At 40.4% G+C, this 21018-nt stretch overlaps 1 protein-coding gene and 1 long non-coding RNA gene across 2 annotated transcripts; one reads left to right on the forward strand and one right to left on the reverse strand.

Moving 5' to 3' along the window:
- Positions 1 to 829: 829 nt before the first annotated feature.
- LOC144899529 (uncharacterized) lies at positions 830 to 14106 on the forward strand. The gene is made up of 3 exons (XR_013627707.1): positions 830 to 980; positions 7539 to 7640; positions 13758 to 14106. It is a non-coding gene; the product is annotated as an uncharacterized LOC144899529 (long non-coding RNA).
- LOC131101467 (CMP-N-acetylneuraminate-beta-galactosamide-alpha-2,3-sialyltransferase 1-like) lies at positions 1381 to 4041 on the reverse strand. The gene is made up of 6 exons (XM_078792072.1): positions 3647 to 4041; positions 3347 to 3546; positions 2994 to 3173; positions 1911 to 1956; positions 1713 to 1832; positions 1381 to 1580 (listed from the first exon to the last, which is right to left on the reverse strand). Exons 1-6 carry the CDS (start codon positions 3851 to 3853, stop codon positions 1410 to 1412), a joined length of 924 nt encoding a protein of 307 aa, XP_078648198.1. The 5' UTR covers positions 3854 to 4041; the 3' UTR covers positions 1381 to 1409.
- Positions 14107 to 21018: the final 6912 nt, after the last annotated feature.

Here is a 21018-nt window from a genome sequence, read left to right on the forward strand (position 1 = left end):
ATCTAGCGACCTAAACGGTAGCCTTCAAGTTATTTCCTTTAAACTTAAAAAAGCCAAAAACTTACCACTTCCACACGGATAGGGAGGATAACTATTAACAGTTATTTAACCTTTAACATGAACATTAATCAAACGTAATAATTTTTTCTGGGTACATGATACCATACAGCATCCATATCAAACTTGCGCGGGCCGCACTAACATTAAACTTTCATATGAAGGCGGGGGCCTCAAACTAGTGTCATGTGGCCCGCAGGCCACGTGTTTGAAACCCCTGCTTTAGTAAAACAAGAGGTAATTATGATTACATCTTTGCCCACCTGATGTACACCTTTGCTGGGCATTCAGAAAGACTTCCACCCATCATGACTTCCAGCCTGGTCCTTCCAAGTGGACCTCAGGCTGGATTTTGCCAATTGAGAGTGAGAACATCTTCCACAAACGTTCACTTGTGTAGACCGTTAGCCTATAAAAGTATAGTAAAATACAAAATATACTGTGCAAATGTATAAAATTATTCACAAGATCTCACTTTGGATATCAGTACTATTTGAGAAATAAAATAAAATGTTGCATATATTTGCCATTTCAGGATAAGGTATGTTACTGATTTTTAAAAAAGGAATAAATTTCCCTTATTTTGAAATCAAAATGTTGACTGATATGTGACTTAATAACAAAAATGTGAATGAAACTAATGAAAATAGAAAAAGCAGCAGTTAAATTGGACAATACATAATAGATAATATTCATTTTTGACGAATTGATAATATAATTATCAGAAAGCATAAAAGGTACTGGTTTGGAGGACGTAGCTCCACCAAACAAGCCAACACCAACTGTCACGTGATCTCATTAACATCCGGATCAGCCGTTCTTTGCTAGCCGCCAGCGAGCAGGCGAACATGGCATGGAAGGAGAACTTTTTTCATGTTGGACATGTCATGGCTGACTTTATGACTTCATGCAGCGTTATTAAGGTAATGTAAGTAAATGTCTCCACGGTTTGTGCCGCATAGTGACCTGAATTATACTACATATCGTTTTACATCACCAGTACATTAGCACTAACAGACCAACAGCGATTATTTACTAATTTCTGAAAACCACAATATCGTGAGGGGGCGGTAATCGAAGTGTGATATTGCGAGGGACGACAATATAACGCTAATTATATAACGCTAATTATATTTCTCTCGTTTTTGCTCATTTGACTTTGTGACTCGATCAATCAGCTGCTTTGCTCTCGGACAATCAGAGCTTCCGCACTCGTGATTGGTTGATACGTCAGCAATAAGCAGGCGTGTGTGCTATTGCCAGTGAATACAATGGAATTTTGCTCCCTTGTAAACGTGCACTCACTCATTTGATACTATAAGATTATGGCAACAAAATTTAATAGTTTTTTTTCAAAAACGTCCTTTAAAAAACTTGAGTTGTTGAAGTTCTGCCAGCTTTTGTAGCACGTGGTACTCATGTTCTCCATAATGTAATCCAGTTTTAAAGTTAGGATCTTTCAGTTTTTCCCAGTAATGACTCCAGTTCCCATTTCTGTCAGCTCCGTAACCAAACACGTGGACCTGGAATGACAATAAAGACAACATGTGCAACTCATAAAATGTTAGAAAAATTGTGAATGATTCTTAAATACGCTGTAACTTTTCCAAGTGGTCATTGCATTGTATGAAATAGCACGCATCCGTGCCACCAACCTCGTCACACATGTGCAGGGCGAGAATCACAGCCAAAAAGCCAGTGGAGGGATACCCGCGGCTCCTTCGCAGCCACGCTCGGTTAACGTAAGCAATGAAGCCCGGATTGACCACCATCACCTTTAAAAAAAAAAAAAAAAAAAAAACTCAGTCACATCATTCTTCCAAGATGCAGAGCCCTTTCAAAATAATACTCACCAAACTCTTGTTTGCTCGCATGGTGGATCTCACAGGTTTGTATGACCTGGTGGAATCAATACAAAGGGTTAATTAGAAGAATAGTAATCTGGAAGAACTACAAAGCTTTATGTGCTGGTTATTGTGTGTAGCTGATCTATAGGAGTCCACAACATTCATTCATTCATTCATTTTCTACCGTTTTTTTCCTCACGCTGGTCGCGGGGGTTGCTGGAGCCTATCCCAGCTGACATTTATATTGATCCAATTTAGTTATGTATGAGGTAATAATTTTTTAGATATTGTATTATTGTTAGGAGTATTAATAGTAGGAGGAGTAGTTTTTTTACAAGTGATGAAATATTACAATATATATTTTTAAATATTTATCATAGTCCTAAATATATAAGAATTATTATAAAAATATATGGAGCGGCACAGGGTCGAGTGGTTAGCGAGCAGACCTCACAGCTAGGAGACCAGGGTTCAATTCCACCCTCGGCCATCTCTGTGTGGAGTTTTCATGTTCTCCCCGTGCATGCGTGGGTTTTCTCCGGGTACTCCGGTTTCCTCCCACATTCCAAAAACATGCTAGGTTAATTGGCGACTCCAAATTGTCTATAGGTATGAATGTGAGTGTGAATGGTTGTTTGCCTATATGTGCCCTGTGATTGGCTGGCGACCAGTCCAGGGTGTACCCCGCCTCTTGCCCAAAGACAGCTGGGATTGGCTCCAGCATCCCCCGCGACCCTCGTGAGGACAAGTGGTAGAAAATGAATGAATGATTGATTATTTTTGTATAAAAAATTATATTTTTATGTGGGAGGAAACCGGTGTACCCGGAGAAAACCCACACATGCACGGGTAGAACATGCAAACTCCACACAGAGATGGCCGAGGGTGGAATTGAACCCTGGTCTCCTAGCTGTGAGGTCTGCGCGCTAACCACTCGACCGCCGAGTCCACAACAAAATGAGCATAACAGGTCCCCTCCTAAGCATTTTGTAGCTTTACTTTCTGGACGGTCACAAGCAGCGAGAGTTCAAGTGGACAGGTCGGTAGGTTCCGTTGGGATGGCCCGTACTGTATATGAATGGCACTCACATTCCTTTAAATCCAGTGGTGAAGGCCTGTTGCAGCCACTCCAAGTCTAGGATCTTGAAAGGTAACAGCACAAGATGAATGGAGTCATCCATGTCCGGGGCGCTCTCTGGGTACACGATATGATGGCTCGTTTTAGTCCCCACATCTTCTTCATATCCTTTGGTAGGAGCATAGTTCATTCTACATAAACCCGATCGGGTTCATAGGGATGACAGCATTTAGTGTAACATTTTAACATTTACATGCATGCTAGAATGTCTTCCAAAGCATCCCAAGCCCAAAACGGAGGCACTACCTCATTTACAGTGATGGGGCGAAAAATGAGGACACCCCACAGGGTTATTATTTTTTACCTGACAACCACATCATGAGCATCTATCAGACGTCCGTAACGCGAGCCCTTCAGATTAACAGAATTGCCCACCACCGCGCAAATCCCGCGGCGGTCAGTCAGGCTGACCTCTGCAACCTTCGAGATGGATGGAAACGTCTTCAGCAGGCTGTCCACTGCTCTTTGGTAGAAAGTGAAGTTCCGCCTGTCAAACTGCAATTTCTGACACATCAACAAAAGCATCCGGTTACATAAGCTGATGTCGCCAACCAACGATGAAGCATGAAATGTTTACAGCCCGCTTACTTGACTGCACACTCACCCCCCACCATGCGAACACGTCCTTTGAAAGTTGTGTTTTGGCAGTTAAAAACGGCTCAACAGATCTATCGAATCGCCGCATGAACGAGGTGTCGTCCTCGACGTACAGAAACAACAGTCCGCTTATGAACAGACATGCTAGCATGACAGATATCAGCAAGAGGAGGAATTTCTGTTTGAAAAGCATCTTCATGCGTGCAGCTGACATGTATTTTCAATCTGTAGGCAAAGATGGGGGTAAAATATTGCTTTTTATTTGAAATTAGTCCAAATTATGATTCTCTGCCATTGCTGAATATCAATTTGATGTTTGTCTTACCTGCTCAGGGTCGTAGTAAGTCCACCTGTATTGAGTGAACAAGCAGCCATGCAGGAAAACGTCTCACTGTGTGTGTGTGTGTGGTTGATTAGGGCAACCTGAGGTGTGTGTTTGTGTTTGTGAAGAGGAAATAACTGCACGCTAAGAGGTCAGGGGGAGTGGCTTCCATCTCAGATTAAAATAATAAACAGACTCGCTCTTACCACAAATTCATACCGGACGCATATTGCGTACGTCACATCCTCGTAGCATTTTACGTGCATAGATTTAACAAGCGCAATTTACATGAGAGGCGTCAGTGCAGAACTCAACTCTGAACCCCCAACGTTACTTCCTGTCCACACGTGTATTATTACGTCTTAATGGCTTATTTTCTTTGAATTATTTTTACTCTACTGCAGGGGTCTCAAACACGCGGCCCGCATGGACGCTAGTTTGAGGCCCCCGCCTTGATATGAAAGTTTAATGTTAGTGCGGCCCACGCAAGTTTGATATGGATGCTGTATGGTATCATGTACCCAGAAAAAATTATTACGTTTGATTAATGTTCATGTTAAAGGTTAAATAACTGTTAATAGTTATCCTCACTATCCGTGTGGAAGTGGTAAGTTTTTGGCTTTTTAAGTTTAAAGGAAATAACTTAGAGGCTACTGTTTAGGTCGCTAGCTCTCTAGTTAGCGAGTTAGCATGTGTCACCTGCAGTTGCGCCATATGGTGTAAATAATAAGAGTATAAATGTGACTATAGTCGTGTTTTGTCATGTCTACAGGGCTCTAATAATGCTTTGTTCATTTTAATCTGAAAAAAATAATTTGTCTACCCACCAACTATATGTGGTTTCTTAAGTTTTTATTATTTGCTGTTTTATTATTATTATATTTATTTATTTATTACTGATTGATTGATTTTCTTTATTCTTGATTTGTTTATTTATTTTTCAGCTTATGTTGTGTAGAAAAATAAAAAGTAAGATATTTGAGAACAGTGGAATGTTTTATCAGAGCTTTTATTGTAGAAAATCGGTTTATTCATTTTTCTGTTTTTAATAAATGCGTTTTTTTTTTTTTTTTTTTTTTGGAAAACCTGATGCGGCCCAGCCTTGCCCAGACCCTAGCTCCAGTAGCCCCCAGGTAAATTGAGTTTGAGACCCAAGCTCTACTGTGTAATAAAAGTGAGTACATTTCAACTTAAAAACGGGTTGAGAAGGTTGTTAATGGGTTTTCTATGCTTTAAGTATTAAAATATTTGATTTATAAATAAGGAATGTGACTTAGCGGAAATTCCCTTGGATCTGCAACCAATTAAGCCCAAAAAAACGGGGGATTACTTTATCTATCGCACACTCTATCACGTTGAATTGTACTTTTTAACCATTGGTGTTCCGCAGGGCTCAATCCCTGAGCCGTACTGTGTTGGTCTTTACACCGACACCCTCAGCTGTAAGGTCTTCTTATCTGATTGGACTTTTGCCAGCGACTCAGAACATTTTCGCTTTCTTTGAAAAACACATCTTGACGTTAAAACTAGCAGTACAACAATCGCCCACATCGTCCTTCACCCGGGCCTCACATTCACACACGTCTTTCCCTTCACATCTTGATTATAAAAGTCAGCCATATTCAATTTTGTCAACCCCCGGGTGCCTTTTTATAGTGATTCCATGAAGTTGCCCAGCAGGGAGTAACCGAATCCCTTACTACTATTTGTATCTTTTCATCACTTTTTCCCCTGTACAAGCCTTTGCGACTCGTTTACTTGCAAAATTTATGAGAAATGACAATAAATCCAAAATGTCAACTACAAATGACCTGACATTCTACATTAAGGTTGGTTATTTACGTATATGTGGCATCCTAAATGTTGTCTCCTGGAGGCGGTGGTGATTTACAAGTGAAACTGTGACACCGTCAGTAGTAGCCATCTGGTTACATGTACTGTATTTTAACATCATATACAGTCGATAATGGAGTTGCAGGACTTTGCATTCTTCTGTGAGGATGTTGACAGTAAATATGCAAACAGGTCTGTCCTTTTTGGAAAGCTCAGTGTGTTTGTAGTGGGTTCCGCCAGAACGTGTTGACAAGGACAATGGAGTGTCTCAGTTGACACGTTCAGAACAATAATGCAGCTACTCCAGAATGCGACTCCATTGTCAGTCCTTTGTCGGCCGTACACCAACGGTGGCGGCGGGGTCACGTTCCACTTGCTTGTTATTTATTAATGGATCTCAATGCCAAGGGAACATGTTCGACTGTGCACCTCTGCAGGAGTGTGAATTACCTTTGCTTCAGTGCATCTGGAGTATCTAAGATACTCCTTTTGTTGATGCTGACGTCAGCTCGGTGTCCATGTGGGAATATCCCAGGGGATACGTCTGTGTTATGGTGACAAGATCAGTGTGTGTGTATCGTCTGTGTATATGACAATAACACGTTTGCTTTTTATCCACAACTAATTTGTTAGCCGTTATTTGTTCTTCATCATTTCCTTGACAAAATGCTTGAATAAATTCCTCTAAAATGCACTTTGGATATGCAATTATGTGTGTTTATGTTGCAAATGATGATAGGCGATTGAAAAAAAAAACCCATAAATTTGTGACAAATAAAAATGACTTTAAAAAAGTGTACATGTAAAAAAATACAAATGTTAAAATACTAAAGTGAATATAAAATAAATACAAATATAAATTGTAGTATACAGTATGAAAATAAATACCAATTGAAAATGCCAAATAAAAATGTAAAAATAAATCAAAACAAAAATTACTTAAAAGTTTAAAAAAAAGAAATGAAAATACCTTAGTGTAAAAAAATATAGAATAAAAATAAAAGTCTTAAATAAAAGTAATTAGTAAAAAAAAGTAAAAAACTAATAGGAATATACAAATAAATAAAAAAATCCCTTAAAGTAAAAAACAGAAATAAATACAAATACAGTTTAAATGTAAAAAAATACCTGCATATATATGTAATATGATATGATATAATATAATTAGGGCTGTCAATCGATTTGAAATATTTGATCATGATTAATCACGTGTTGTCAGAATTAATCACATTTAATGGCAGAAAGAAATCCGTTTTTTATCTACAATAAGTAGGGGAAATCTCTTTGTAGTAAACGAATCAATGTGCAACTACAACTACAGAATCATATTTGCTTATTTCATAATTTTACTTTTATGTAATTTAACAATAAAGTAATACCGTTCCTGCTTATTAGAATTCAAATAAAACATTCAAGTGTTCATGACACAAAAAAAGCGCTCAGTATTCACTGGAGAAAACGTTTTTGTCATACTGCTCTCATCCTTCAGTAACGACTATACAATACAAGATAATGAAGTTGTGTTTATCAAACGCACCTCGCCCATTTCCAGCGAATTTTCTGAACTGCCATTTGCTGTGACTCATCGAAAACAACCACCGCATGGCAAAGGCAAGAAAAAGAAGTATTCACAACAATAACACAGAACATTCACTGATATTGTCTTGTGATGAGTCGTTATGAATACACCGTACATTGTTACTACTACCAACAGTACACGTATGCGTTCCTTTTGCATTTACAGAATAAGCACCTTTGGCTGACACTGTATCAGTTTGGGAAGCCAGAGCTGTCTCCGCTTGTTGACAAAGCAGTTCACTGACCAGCTGATATGACACAAAAGCAGGTATGTTGTTTGACAATTAATGACACAGACAGTTCGATGAGTGAGCAATCTGGTGTGAAAACCCATACTATCATTCTGAGACTATTTCTAGTACATCTGAGTTACCCTTTGGATGTGACTGAAGTTTTCCCAGTGCATTTGTCTTTAAAAACATTTTTTTTTAATGTAAACTAATTTGAGGAACTCAACTATTTAAACAAGCCCCTTCAGAAGACCTCCATGATTCCCATCCTTTCAACTTGGGGTAGTGATGACCTGCTTTAGCAAGATTTGGCCAGCAGCAGAGACTCATCAGTCTAAGTGGGAGAACTCAATTAGTTGTGTCCTGTATTCCTATGATTTACGACGCACAGCGTGAGCGTCGTCGTTTATTTGGCACTGGCTAAGTGAATCCGTGCGGAGAAGGTCGGGGAAAATATTTGTTTAGGTATGTTGGAATGAAAAATAGTATGTGATGAATCCTCACTGTCGGGCCAACTTGGAAGAGACGAGGCAAATGTGAGTGACTTTGCTTGCAGTGGAGGTCACTTCCTTTTAGTTTTACCACACAGTGAAACAATGAGCAAATATTTCATGCTGTACAAACTTACTTTTTCTGGATTTGGTCCTGTAAAAAGAGACAGAGGAGAGATGTACAGTACACCTTATGCTGAGCCACTGTTGCCTCATTGTGAGCCTGTAGCACATTCTAAAAATATAAGAAAACTACAAAAAATACCCCCCAAACTGCAAAAATAAAAAAATCTGCAGTAATTTTACAAGAAAAAAGTCACAATATTAAGGAAAAAACCTTACTCTACCAAGAAAAAGTCATCATTTTACAAGAACAAAATTTTCAGTTTAACATTAAATTGAAATATTAAATATATTATGAGAATCAACAAAACAATGAATAAAGTTGTAATTTTGGGGAAATTAGGTTGCGGAATACGTTACAATAAAGTAAAATATTATGGGAATAAAGTCATCATTACGAGATAAAACTTGACAAAATGGGCGGCACAGCGGTCAAGTGGTTAGCGCGCAGACCTCACAGCTTGGAGACCAGGGTTCAATTCCACCCTCGGCCATCTCTGTGTGGAGTTTGCATGTTCTCCCCGTGCATGCGTGGGTTTTCTCCGGGTACTCCGGTTTCCTCCCACATTCCAAAAACATGCTAGGTTAATTGGCGACTCCAAATTGTCCATAGGTATGAATGTGAGTGTGAATGGTTGTTTGTCTATATGTGCCCTGTGATTGGCTGGAGACCAGTCCAGGGTGTGCCCCGCCTCTCGCCCAAAGACTGGGATCGCTGGGGTCGGCTTCAGCACCCCCGCGACCCTCGTGAGGAAAAAGCGGTAGAAAATGAATGAAGGAACTTGACAAAATTGAAATTAGTAGGGGGAAAATAACAACACAACAGCTGTATTGCAGAATAAAGTCCAAATATTCAAAAAAAAAATCATGTTCTAACAAGAAAAAAAGAGTTTGAATAAACTTGTAGTATGAAGAGAAATTATGTCATTTACAAGATGTAACTGTATTTTTAAAAGTCATAATATTCTGACCAACAAACAAAACTAAATAAAGTTGGAATTTTTGAAAACATGGGACGAAAGTAAAAAAAAATGGACTGGATTAAAGTCATAATGTTATGTAAAGCAAATTGACAAAGATTATTTAAAAATAACTCAGGTGAATTGAGTGGCAAGCACTCCCTCTTGAGGTACAGCCCTGCAACTACACCTGCAAAATGAATCATTTTCAATACACACATGTAAGTGTTATCATTTTGTGAATTATGATTTCTTTGAACATACTCAAAGACCTGAATAAAGTCATAATTTGTCTATATATATATCTGTGGTATTTACCATCCGTTTTTTATGATTAGAATTGTGGGCTGCTCCACCGTGAGAGCCCCCATTGGAAGCATGGTGGCATGCAAACCTTCATCACCATCCCATGAATAAATTCAAACGGAGGTCCAATTAAGCGCTAACGAGATGCTAATGAATGAAGACCCCCAGTCTTATTCCGGGACCGGTGATTGCTTTAGAGTTTAGGCTGCTTCACCAGTTGTGTCCTCTGCGGTTGACAGACTTAAGACAGCAGAGGGTCTGGTCCAGGCCGGTCCTGGCTAATTACTCCCAAATCCCAGTGACGTCCATTTGTGCCAATAATTGCCTTTCTGCACTGTCACCTCGCAAATTGTTTCACATTTTCAATTTGAATATTTAATAGCGTGGCGGGCTGCAGGGAGGTTGATGGACGGTTCAACGTAAGCCGGTTAACAGTTGACAAAGTTGTTGTGTAGCACAGACATCATGTTGTGTAAATTACATTTGCATTAACACGGGAGCCGCTTCTATTTGGAATGTGTCTCCTAAATGCATTTGCAATACGTAGATGAGACAGCAGCCACTGAAGGAAGTACGCTGTCCAGAAAAAACATTCATTCATTCATTCATTTTCTACCGCTTTTCCTCATGAGAGTCGCGGAGGGTGCTGGAGCCTATCCCAGCTGTCTTCGGGCGAGAGGCGGGGTACACCCTGGACTGGTGGCCAGCCAATCACAGGGCACATATAGACAAACAACCATTCACACTCACATTCATACCTATGGACAATTTGGAGTCGCCGATTAACCTAGCATGTTTTTGGAATGTGGGAGGAAACCAGAGTACCCGGAGAAAACCTACGCATGCACAGGCAGGGCTCTACATTAAAAACCAAAATGACTTGCCCATGGGGAATCCTTAAGGTGAGAACTACTTGCCCGAACTTGCCCCATGTAAAATGAAAAGACTGCCATAATGATATCATGTAATTTTTTGTGGCATCACATGAGAATCTCAAATAAATAAAATAATACTGTAGCGTTGCGTGTGTGTTGTATTCCGGGCTGTAGTTTCATGCATGGACGCTGGGGGGCAGTCATGTTCAGCTCGCGGTCTTGGAGCGGGCGTTTTGGGACCAAAGAAGAGGAAGGAGAGGGAAAAAAGTTCGGTTGCCGTGCGCCCAGCTAGTTAGTTAAGTCTACAACGGGCCAGTAAGTTGTTTTTCATGCTGCCTTGGAAATAAAAACCATGCAACGATAGAGGTTCATCACTTTTTGCTGTTTCCTTCAGAATTAGACGATGTTGGCAGCGACGCCATGATGGATGTTTTCGTAGTCAAACGATCGCTGATTGGTTGATCGCAAACAACGGGTGTGGGTAAAACGCGGACTGTTGATTACGGACCGCGGTCTAAATAAACGATTCTGATTGGTCCATTGCAAGGATTGCTTTGCAAATTACCACCTGAATTACGCAGTCCGTGTTTTACCAACACCCAACAAGAACCGCTTTAAAAAAAAACTCTTGGCAGTATGGCATGCCAAAGTGCACTTGCCCGACGGGAATATCACTGATTAGATTTACTTGCCCCAATTTTGTTTTAACTTGCCCTGACAGGGAGAACATGCAAACTCCACACAGAGATGACCAAGGGTGGAGTCGAACCCTGGTCCTCCTAGCTGTGAGGTCTGCGCGCTAACCACTCCCAGAAAAAACGAGGAACTTCTAATGTGTGAGTCTATGTTACGTTTTAAATTCTCTAATTATATCCACTAAATCGGGTAATGCAAGTGTAATGGTGACTGTAGGGGTGCTATTCCATGTCCAGAGGGCTCTAATAATCTTAAAACCCGTATTTAGAAGGTCATGAACAGGTTTTCTATGCTCTAACTGCGCAAATTTTCAATTTACGATTGTGGAAATTCACTTATCACAGAACCTATTAACCGTGATAAACAAGGGGTTACTGTACATAAATTTGGACGCCGGAAAATGAAATGTGCTCTCGTTTTATCCTTTCAGATTTTGTCGTCTGTACGGTATTATCAACGCCACCTCAGAAAAACAAGGCTGACATTTTGCCAATGACAAGCCAAGATGAATATCACACAGAAAAAAGAAAGTGTGCGTTTGGCAGCAGCCTGATTGATGTTTTTATTAATAGGGTGGAATCAGTGTGGTATTTAAAGACGTTAATTAAAGCTGCTCTTATTGTGTTGTTGACACGTGCAAGGCTGTGAAAGTTTTACTGCTGCTATTTAAAGTGTGTTTTAATTAAACGTCAGACAGGGACTTGTGTTTAACATGAAACATGAACAGGGCTGTTCCCTCCTCCTCCTTCTCCACCTCCTCGTCCTCCTCCTCCTCGCCCTAAGTTATCAAGAGAGAGAACTTATGTAGGTGTTTAATTCATGCGTCCCTGCAGTGATTTCATCTCATTGATCTGACACTTCCTTGTACACCTCATTAAAAAAGTTTTTTTCATATTTTTTCCGTAAGTATTTGCTGACTTTTGCGGTGATAAATCCAAGGAGATTTGCCTAATGCACGGCCGTCTCAGCTGAAATATGGGAGCCTTCAAGCAAGTCCTTCCTGCATTTCAAACTTTTAATTAGAAGCGTCCAACACTTCTCATCCGAGCGCCCTACCTATCATCAAGATGCTGTTTTGGCTTACATTCTTGTTGCCGTTCTGCCAGTTTATTTTGAGGAACTGGTAATTGCAGATAATGTTCAGTGGCGATGTTACTTCCAGGGAAGGAATTTTCAGAGTTATTGTTGTGCTGTAAAATTGCTGGGTTAGGAGTCGGCGTGGTGAAGGCATGTACTGTGACAAACAGAGGCATAAAAACAATGTCCTGGTAGAAAAAGGGATTATCTTCATAACTGAAAGCCGTGGTGCAACCCACTCCGCAAACAGGGCTGCAGTGAAAATGTTTCATTTTGAGGAGAAAATGACATGTTTTGCTCTAATCCAAGAAGAAATGGAGCTATTTAGGCTTAAATTTCAAGTTGTTGTAATTAGTGGCTGGGTACAATGCAATCACGACTCCGCCAAGCACAGCGCAAAGCAAAGTTATGTGATTGGGCTCACCGTCTGGATCCAGCAATATTTTAAAGGGGACCTATTGTGCTCAGATTCGCCCCTTTGTATTGAGTTGTGGACTCGTATAGAGCAGCGACACACAAAGCTTTCTAGATCTTTCAGAATCTGCACCTATTCCAGCTGTATTTCTTTGAATTTCCAAAAATGGTCTGTTTTTAATTTATTTCACCCACGGCCCACCTCCTCACCGATTTATCCCACTCTTGTAGGTACAAGGCATGCCCATATAAGGAGGTCACAGAGCCTTCAGCACCATCCCAACTTCTTTCAGGGCTCATTATTCATCATCATTATCTCATTATCTGAAACTTTGGCATGGTTTAACATAATACAGCCTTCTAACTACATTTATAGGTCAGAAAAGTGACAAAAGGTCTCCTTTAAAGGATTCTTTACGAGATACGGCAGTTTTCCGCATTTGTGCATATAAGCCACATAAAATAAAAGACAATGGGTGTCAGTAATGTTCGAATGTTAGTTTCTTGCAGAAACATGGGTTAGTTTTGCGTCTCTTACCCACACAAAGCTGAAACTCCCATTGGGAATAGCAACATGCAAATATCATAGAGTCTTATGTTATAATATTCTTATCTTATTTACTTTCATTATATGACTATCCTGAGTAACAGGCGTGACTATAGGGGTGTTATTTTGTGTCTACAGGGCTCTAGTAATGTTGAAAAACATTTCATTCATTCATTCATTTTCTACCGCTTTTCCTCACGAGGGTCGCGGGGGTGCTGGAGCCTATCCCAGCTGTCTTCGGGCGAGAGGCGGGGTACACCCTGGACTGGTGGCCAGCCAATCACAGGGCACATATAGACAAACAACCATTCCCACTCACATTCATACCTATGGACAATTTGGAGTGGCCAATTAACCTAGCATGTTTTTGGAATGTGGGAGGAAACCCACGCATGCACGGGGAGAACATGCAAACTCCACACAGAGATGGCCGAGGGTGGAATTGAACCCTGGTCTCCTAGCTGTGAGGTCTGCGTGCTAACCACTAGGCCCCTGTGCAGAAAAAACATTTCAAAGGTAATAAATAAGAACTCTTACTTTGTGGAAATTCACTTATGACCATCTGGTCTGGAACCAATTAAGCGCAATTGGTTCTGTTGCTGTTTGTTGTTTAGGTAAATAAAAGCTCAAGCGGTATAACGAGAGCATTTACGGTGTTCCTCTGCAGCATCATAAACTGTTGCTGAGGACCCCGCGGGATGCATTTGGGTCGTCGGTGTCCTTGTATTTGCAGTTAACCGCACAGAAGCTGCAACAGGACGTCGAGAGCCACTTTCAACCTTCTCCTCTTCAGTAGCGCACTCGCCGGTGAGGTCCCATTAGCACATTACAGGAGCGTGTGGCGAAAAGTGGGCCAAACAGGAGTGCAACCCTGGAGAATATTGCTACTTTAACATCACTGTCACATCACATTAAGACACGCTGAAGATGCGAGACTGTTGCTCCCTCAAGCTGTGCTGCAGGAGAGCACAGGAAGCATACATGATGTCTCTCGGAAGGTCAGAAGGAAGGCTTGGAATGACTCTGTGAAATGACGTTTCCTAACGTTTAGTTACCGAAATGACGTCTGTCACGTACGATGGTTAAATTGGTGCGTTGCCAGGTGAGCTTATCGCCATAACGTATTACCCCTCATTATTTAACAGCGCTCTCCCTGATTTATACGACCGCCGTTAAGCTTTTCCTCCATACATCAAAAGAGTGATTTTTCACAGTTTTATTTACTAAGCTCATGCCAGCTGTTTGAGCACCTCAGCCGCCTTTACGGCTGCTTGATTCCGGTGCAACCTTGCAACTAAACAGCTGCTGTTGTTGTTTTCCCCCCTAAAAAGTTTTAGCTCTCGCCCAAGGAAATATTCATCTATCGCAAAATGTAGCCCCCGGTGGCGCGGTGAAACCCTCCAGACTGTGAAGTGTTTAATTGAATATTTGCATCTCCAGAGGTATTTTTTTCGCTCTCGTCCACTGCATGAAAAAAAACAGTTTGAGCATCTTCTCGCAGAAACTCTTGTGATGAAATGATTTTCGGCCATTCAGGCTGAGTTTTCTAACCTGCCCCGGCAGCCAAGTCCCTTGTGAGAGATGATTCATGATCCAGTCGCCGGCCATGCCAGAATGGGGTCATCTGCATAGCGACTCCATCAATTCAGACAGCCAAGGGCAAAGCCCAATAGCATATCTTGTTTAACAAATTGATACTTTCTTAATATTCTCCACGAGTACTTTATCTACCCTATTAGTGTAAGTAGAAATTAAAGCCGCACCGATTCATATGTTTTTATCACCAATAAATCAAAGGGGTCGCTCGATATGGCGCCACCGGTCTGACTTTACGATTCAGCTCCAGCTTGCAAATTCTACTCACATCACGTTTTTTTTATTCGCGCCCCCCCCAGACCAGGCAGGTGGCTTATCAGGGTGCACAGCTGGGTTAAACACACATGCAGTATGTGCATAAATGTCCGCAATCCAACAGGAAACAGCCCAACGTGGTGAATAGCACAACAAGCCCGCATGTTGCAGGATATTTCTACTTGTACCCAAATGTCCAAATTTGTATGTTATGTAATATAATACTATATACAACCTCCAGTAATATTTTTATTAATTTATTATTTGTCTGCATTTATTATTTATTCGATATTTATCTTGCAGAAGCCAACGTCCTTTGATCTTGCACAAGCAAAATAAATATGCGTTTATAAATATAATTAAATGCCATATTCTTCAATATGTATTCATGTATATTTGATGTATTTTCCAAGGGTATTTTAAGACTCAAGTATTTTGGGATGTTACAACATTCTGTGATCTTCATGTTAAAGCCGCCACTACCTACTCATACTCACGCACTTCTAGATTTTTAGTCAAGTACAATTTCGGTTTTCGTATTATTTGACTTTTGCTGAATTTGTATTGTTATCGTATAATATTGTTTTAATAATTGTAGTAAATTTATACAAAATTTGTTACAATAATATTATGTTTTTCACATTTTTAAATTAATTTATTGTGGTTATGCATTTATTATCAAAATATATTTCCACAATTACGTTTCCAAATTCCAAATTCTTTGGTCTTTGTTAAATCCGTGGTCACGTTCCAATAAAACTGCTGCTAAATTTTGCATATCTGTGTTTTTAGCTCAGTGGACTCATGGTTGCGGAATGGATTCATTGGTTTTTCATTTCTCCCTGTAGGGAAAATTGTTAGTTTTTGTACAATTTAGTTTTTGACTAACCATTTGAAACGATTAGCTGTGGTATTCGTACGTGTTGGATGGTTTGTTTTCATATCTTCACTAATATGTGTGGTAAAAACACTGCTGAGCCTTTGGAATCTGCTTACAATTGACACGAATGAGCCAGAAAGGGTTGTTTAGCTATGATAACCTCCAATAAACCTGCTCCTCTGGTGATGTGGCTAAATATCATTTTTCTCTCTCCTCTACCTCCGCTGCTGTATGCTTTCGATATTTCCTGGACAATCAGCGTGAAGTGACCCATTGTCCACTCTCCGACTGGGAAATTGCTAAAGTAATTGGTTTTGTCTTGGTAAAGCCTTCCTTCATCTTTATGTATTAGTGGCTGCTACTTCCTGCCTCGCTCTGTATTCTCCAGCGAGTGCATTAAGTCTGCCAAACACCTATCCTTGATAGAGGTTTTTTTTTAAAATGAGGAATAACAAAGAAGATTAAGGATAAACACACCTTTGAGTGTAGTGGGGTGGAGATGTGGATTTTTCCAAGGATGCCAAACGCATACCTGATGAGATTTGTTTGTATTTATCGAACTGATACAAGTCCTCTTTGCTGCTCATTTCCTGATGAACCAGCACTGATTATACAAGATCCGGGTTTGCGGGGAAATGGAATTTTCCAGCGTTGTGGATTATAAGCGACTGTGTCAGTCACAGAAGACGAGCCAGGCGGGGAGTCGGTGGGTCTGGTGGCGAAGAAGGCAGCTTTGATCACCACAGCCTGGAAATGAATAATGCACGTGTCTTTCCTGCAACCTGTTGTTGCAACGGTTTTCCCAAAGGCATCCCCAAAATAAGGATTCGCTGTAAACAAGCTCAACATGCAAGATTTGGCTCCTTTCAGGGCAGAACCTATAGCACTGTTTGGAGAACAGCTTCTACTAAGCAAAAAATACATTCAAAATCTCAGTCACACAGAGAAAAAGTTGTAGGAATATAAGGAAGGAATATAAGACTACCCTGAGACCACTCCCATTTTTTCAGGAATAGTTTTTAAGACAAAATCAAATTGGATTATTGCTCCCTCACTCAACAATAAATACCGTATTTTCTGGACTATAAGTCGCTCTGGAGTATAAGTCGCACAAGGCCAAAAATGCATAATTAGGTAGAAAAAAACATATCAGGGCTCGACAATAACGATGTACCGATGGCCCGGGGCAAGTTAAAACAAAATTGGGGCAAGTAAATCCAATCAGTGATATTCCCGTCGGGCAAGTGCACTTTGGCATGCCATACTGCCAAGAGTTTTTTTTAAAGCGGTTCTTGTTGGGTGTTGGTAAAACACGGACTGCGTAATTCCGGTGGTAATTTGCAAACCAATCCTTGCAAATCTTGAAATGGACCAATCCGAATCGTTTATTTAGACCACGGTCCAAGTCCACAGTCCGCGTTTTACCCACACCCGTTCTTGTTGGCGATCAACCAATCAGCGATGGTTTGACTAGGAAAACATCTATCATGGCGTCCCTGCCAACATGGTCTAATTCTTCAACAACTTGTGAAGGAAAACAGCAAAAAGTGATGAACCAGTGCCTCCTAAACAAGTATTTTATTAGCGGCAGCCAATCAAATGATGGCACAGGTGAGTGAATCACATTGCTGTGACAATTTCAAGTGGTCACAATGAAACACCACCGATTAGATCCAATACCAAGTGCTGATTTTGCACAAGCTACAAAATTTCTCTGTGTATTTTTCTCACCTTTGCTTCACAAATTATTGTTTGACCATTTAGCATTTTTTCCTGGATTAAAAACACTTTACTAGTACACAAATGTGTCTATTCAATAATGTTTCATTGTGGTGCACAACTTCTAAATATCACTGCTTACTACGACTACGATGTGTAAGGTAGTATGGCATGCCATGTTAACATACATCTCCGCAATTTTTCAGACATTCCTCCAAGTACAATGCGTCTAATTTTACATGAGGCAAGTTTGGGCAAGTAGTTCTCACCTTAAGGATTCTCCATGGGCAAATAATTTTTGTTTTTAATGTAGAGCCCTGTACATCGCACTGGAGTATAAGTCACATTTTTTGCAGGTAATTTATTTTACTAACTCCTTGACCAAAACCGACATTACGTCCTCTTGGAAGGCAAGTTCTAACAATAAAAGAATAGAGAACAGGTTGCTAACACAATGCTTATTCAGCTACACAAAAAATAAACATGAACAGAAAAGGTGTCCAGTGTTTATGGAACCTAAACAGTTTTTTCATTTATAAGTCGCTCTGGAGTATAAGTCGCAGGAACAGCAACCGATGAAAAAAAAGTGCGACTTATAGTACGGATTATAGTTGAGTGCAACAATAATGAGTCCAAGGCGATGGTGTCGGAAAAAACTGAACTGAGGATTACAATCATCACAAAACTGGCAGATCAGATGAGCTGGCTGGATGGCAAGGAAGCAGCCTGACTGACTGACCTAGCCAAAGACCCAAGGGTACAAAAACTAGCAAAAGGTAGTCCTGAAGGCAGCGTAGGAGTCCATACGTGTGATCAATTGTGACATGGCATTTACGCTAACATCATTTTTAGTAATATTTGGTCTTCAACTCGCAAACCGCATCCGTCTTTGTCCACTGCCGCCATTTTCACTTCCGACATGTGTGTTGGCTTTCCATCTCGTCTGTAAATTGAATCTCGGACTCCCCCACCCACTCCGCCAATCTCCACCACCCTCCCCCTGTTTTTTTTCTGCCTATAAAAATGAAAGACACCCGTAGAATTCACAAACCAAAGCCAGAAGCCACAGCAGCGAAGGATGAATTCCTGTGGCGAAAGACAAATTGTATTTCTTTCCCCCTCCCAGCTCCAGGATATATAGTCTGTAATTAATAAACATGAGGCCGTGGGTCTGTCTGTCTGACATCTGGAGACACTTTGAATAAGGGTGTGTCCTCACTTTCGTCTTCACTGGGAGCCAGAGACACACAAGCATACAGTTGTACGCATCCTCTACGAGCTGAAAAATACACATAACTGTTAAGTGTGTTGACAGGCAACGCAACATGATTGACAGCTTCATGGATAGACAATCCAGAGGACACAGCAAGTCTCGAATGTCACTTTAATGGCCGTGAGAGTGAACAATTCACCAATGGAGACAACGTTATTGAAAGCGGGGGTTACATTCCTAGACAACCACCGAATGGCAAAAAGAATGAAATGCACAGAAATCTTTGTTGGCGTATCTAAAAGCATAGAAATGATGAGTGAAAGGGAACTTGCAGTGCACAATACATACTGGACCAGTGATAATTGGCAACCCCCCCCCAAAAAAAGTCCCATTCATTTGTGCTGTTTTGTGCAAATAAAATTAGCATTTGTGCTGCTTTTTGTTATTACAATTAATTTTATAGATCAACCAAAGTCAACCAGCCCCGCATTTGCTCAAAATGTATCCAAAATATTCCTGTTTGTTTGTGTTGTTTTGTGCAAATTAATTATTAATTAATTAAAATGTCTGTTTATACTGGGCTATTTTAGTTTTCGGAGGAAATGGATGGTTTGGTGAACTTTTGTTGACAAAACTGACAACAAAGAAACTGCAGGAACTCAAAAATAAAAGCAGCACAAACATTCCTTTTAATGGCACAAAGCAGCACAAACAATTTTTGCACCAAATGTATCCAAAATAGTCCCATTCGTTTGTGCTGCTTTGTGCAATTAAAATGGCTGTTTATACTGGGCTATTTTAGTTTTTGGAGGAAATGGATGGTTGGGTGAACTTTTGCTGACAAAACTGACAACAAAGAAACTGTAGGAACTCAAAAACAAAAGCAGCACAAACGTTCATTTTAATGGCACAAAGCAGCACAAACAAATGACACTATTCGGCCAGAGTTTTGCATAGGCAAAGAACTAAAGAGTCAACCACTGATGACATCATAGACAGGAGATGTCGAATGGATCGCCACCGGACTCCAAGCAGGAAACTAGGGATGTCCTACCTAGTGTTTTTCCCCCACATAGTCTAGTCATTGAGCAAGAACCGATGAAGCCTGGTCAGATGAGAGGTGAAACGTCGTTTCAGAGAACCTAGTCTAGTTCCGATTATCACGTATTTCTTAAATTCTTTACATTCTAACCCAGAAACTGTAGTTTGAATTCTGTGTCGTGTAAGGACTCTTTAACATTTGGAGTGATGCTGCAGAACTGGAGAAAGTATGTGTTTCCCGTGTGAACCAAGCTGCCATTTCACCGCATATTCTTACGTAATTGGTTCCAACCCTGATGGCAGCGGGTTTAACCTCACAGGGGAGACTTTAATTTTGCCGATGGAAATGGACAGCGCTGAACTTGTCTGCTCGCTTTGTGAAAAGGTCAGCGCGGCAACACGGCGCGCAGATTTTTATCACAAGTGACAATGACACCACGCTTTGCCTTGCGGATGTGTGTCATGTGATCCCCCTTTCGGCGCCACAGTGTGTTTTATTGTTCTAACATATCATCACACCATGTTCATTCCACAAATAGAAAAAGTATGTAGGTCACATATGATGAAAGATGACTAATTCATGATATTACCAAAACGCATTTGCTGTTGTGTCTAAATGTATAATTAATCAGCGCCATTGAAGTGCTGCTGCCGGAGACTTTGACTAATGAGGGACAAAGAATATCTAAACAGTATTGAAGGGAGAAAGCGCTTTCAATCTATTTTAGCTCTCAATGCTATTATTTGCTTGTCGCTTGGTGGTTAAAAGGTAGTCAGGAAGCGTGATGAGAATAAAAGTTTTTAAGGGGATCGGACCTGACGTGTGCAGGTGCCGCATATTAAATGTTAAGCAAGTCTAGGATGACACAACAAAGAATTACCTGCTCAACTATCGGTTCAATTAGATCATATAATAAATCATGTTATTTGGAATCTTACAAATAAATAGATTAGATTGTTGAACTTGTTGAAATAAATCAGCAATGTGTTGAAATCCATTCACAGAGGATCGAACCAGCAACCATTGGGTTGGAATAAAACCAATCTACCACCTGAGCGAGTAACAAAGTGGTTAGCATATAGGCCATGGTTCGAATCTCCGTTTGGACATCTCTGTGTGTCTCTCTTCCTTGAAGAGGTTTCACTCTGGGCATTGGTTTCAGCATCTTGGTGAACAGAGTGAGGCCTTTAGTCATTCAAATTAGTCTTTATTAACAGTTTTTA

This window comes from Doryrhamphus excisus, linkage group LG7 (assembly GCF_037039965.1).
Source record: "Doryrhamphus excisus strain RoL-2023G ecotype Guam linkage group LG7, RoL_Dexc_Guam_v1.1, whole genome shotgun sequence".
In the NCBI taxonomy this organism is placed as follows: Eukaryota; Metazoa; Chordata; class Actinopteri; order Syngnathiformes; family Syngnathidae; genus Doryrhamphus; species Doryrhamphus excisus.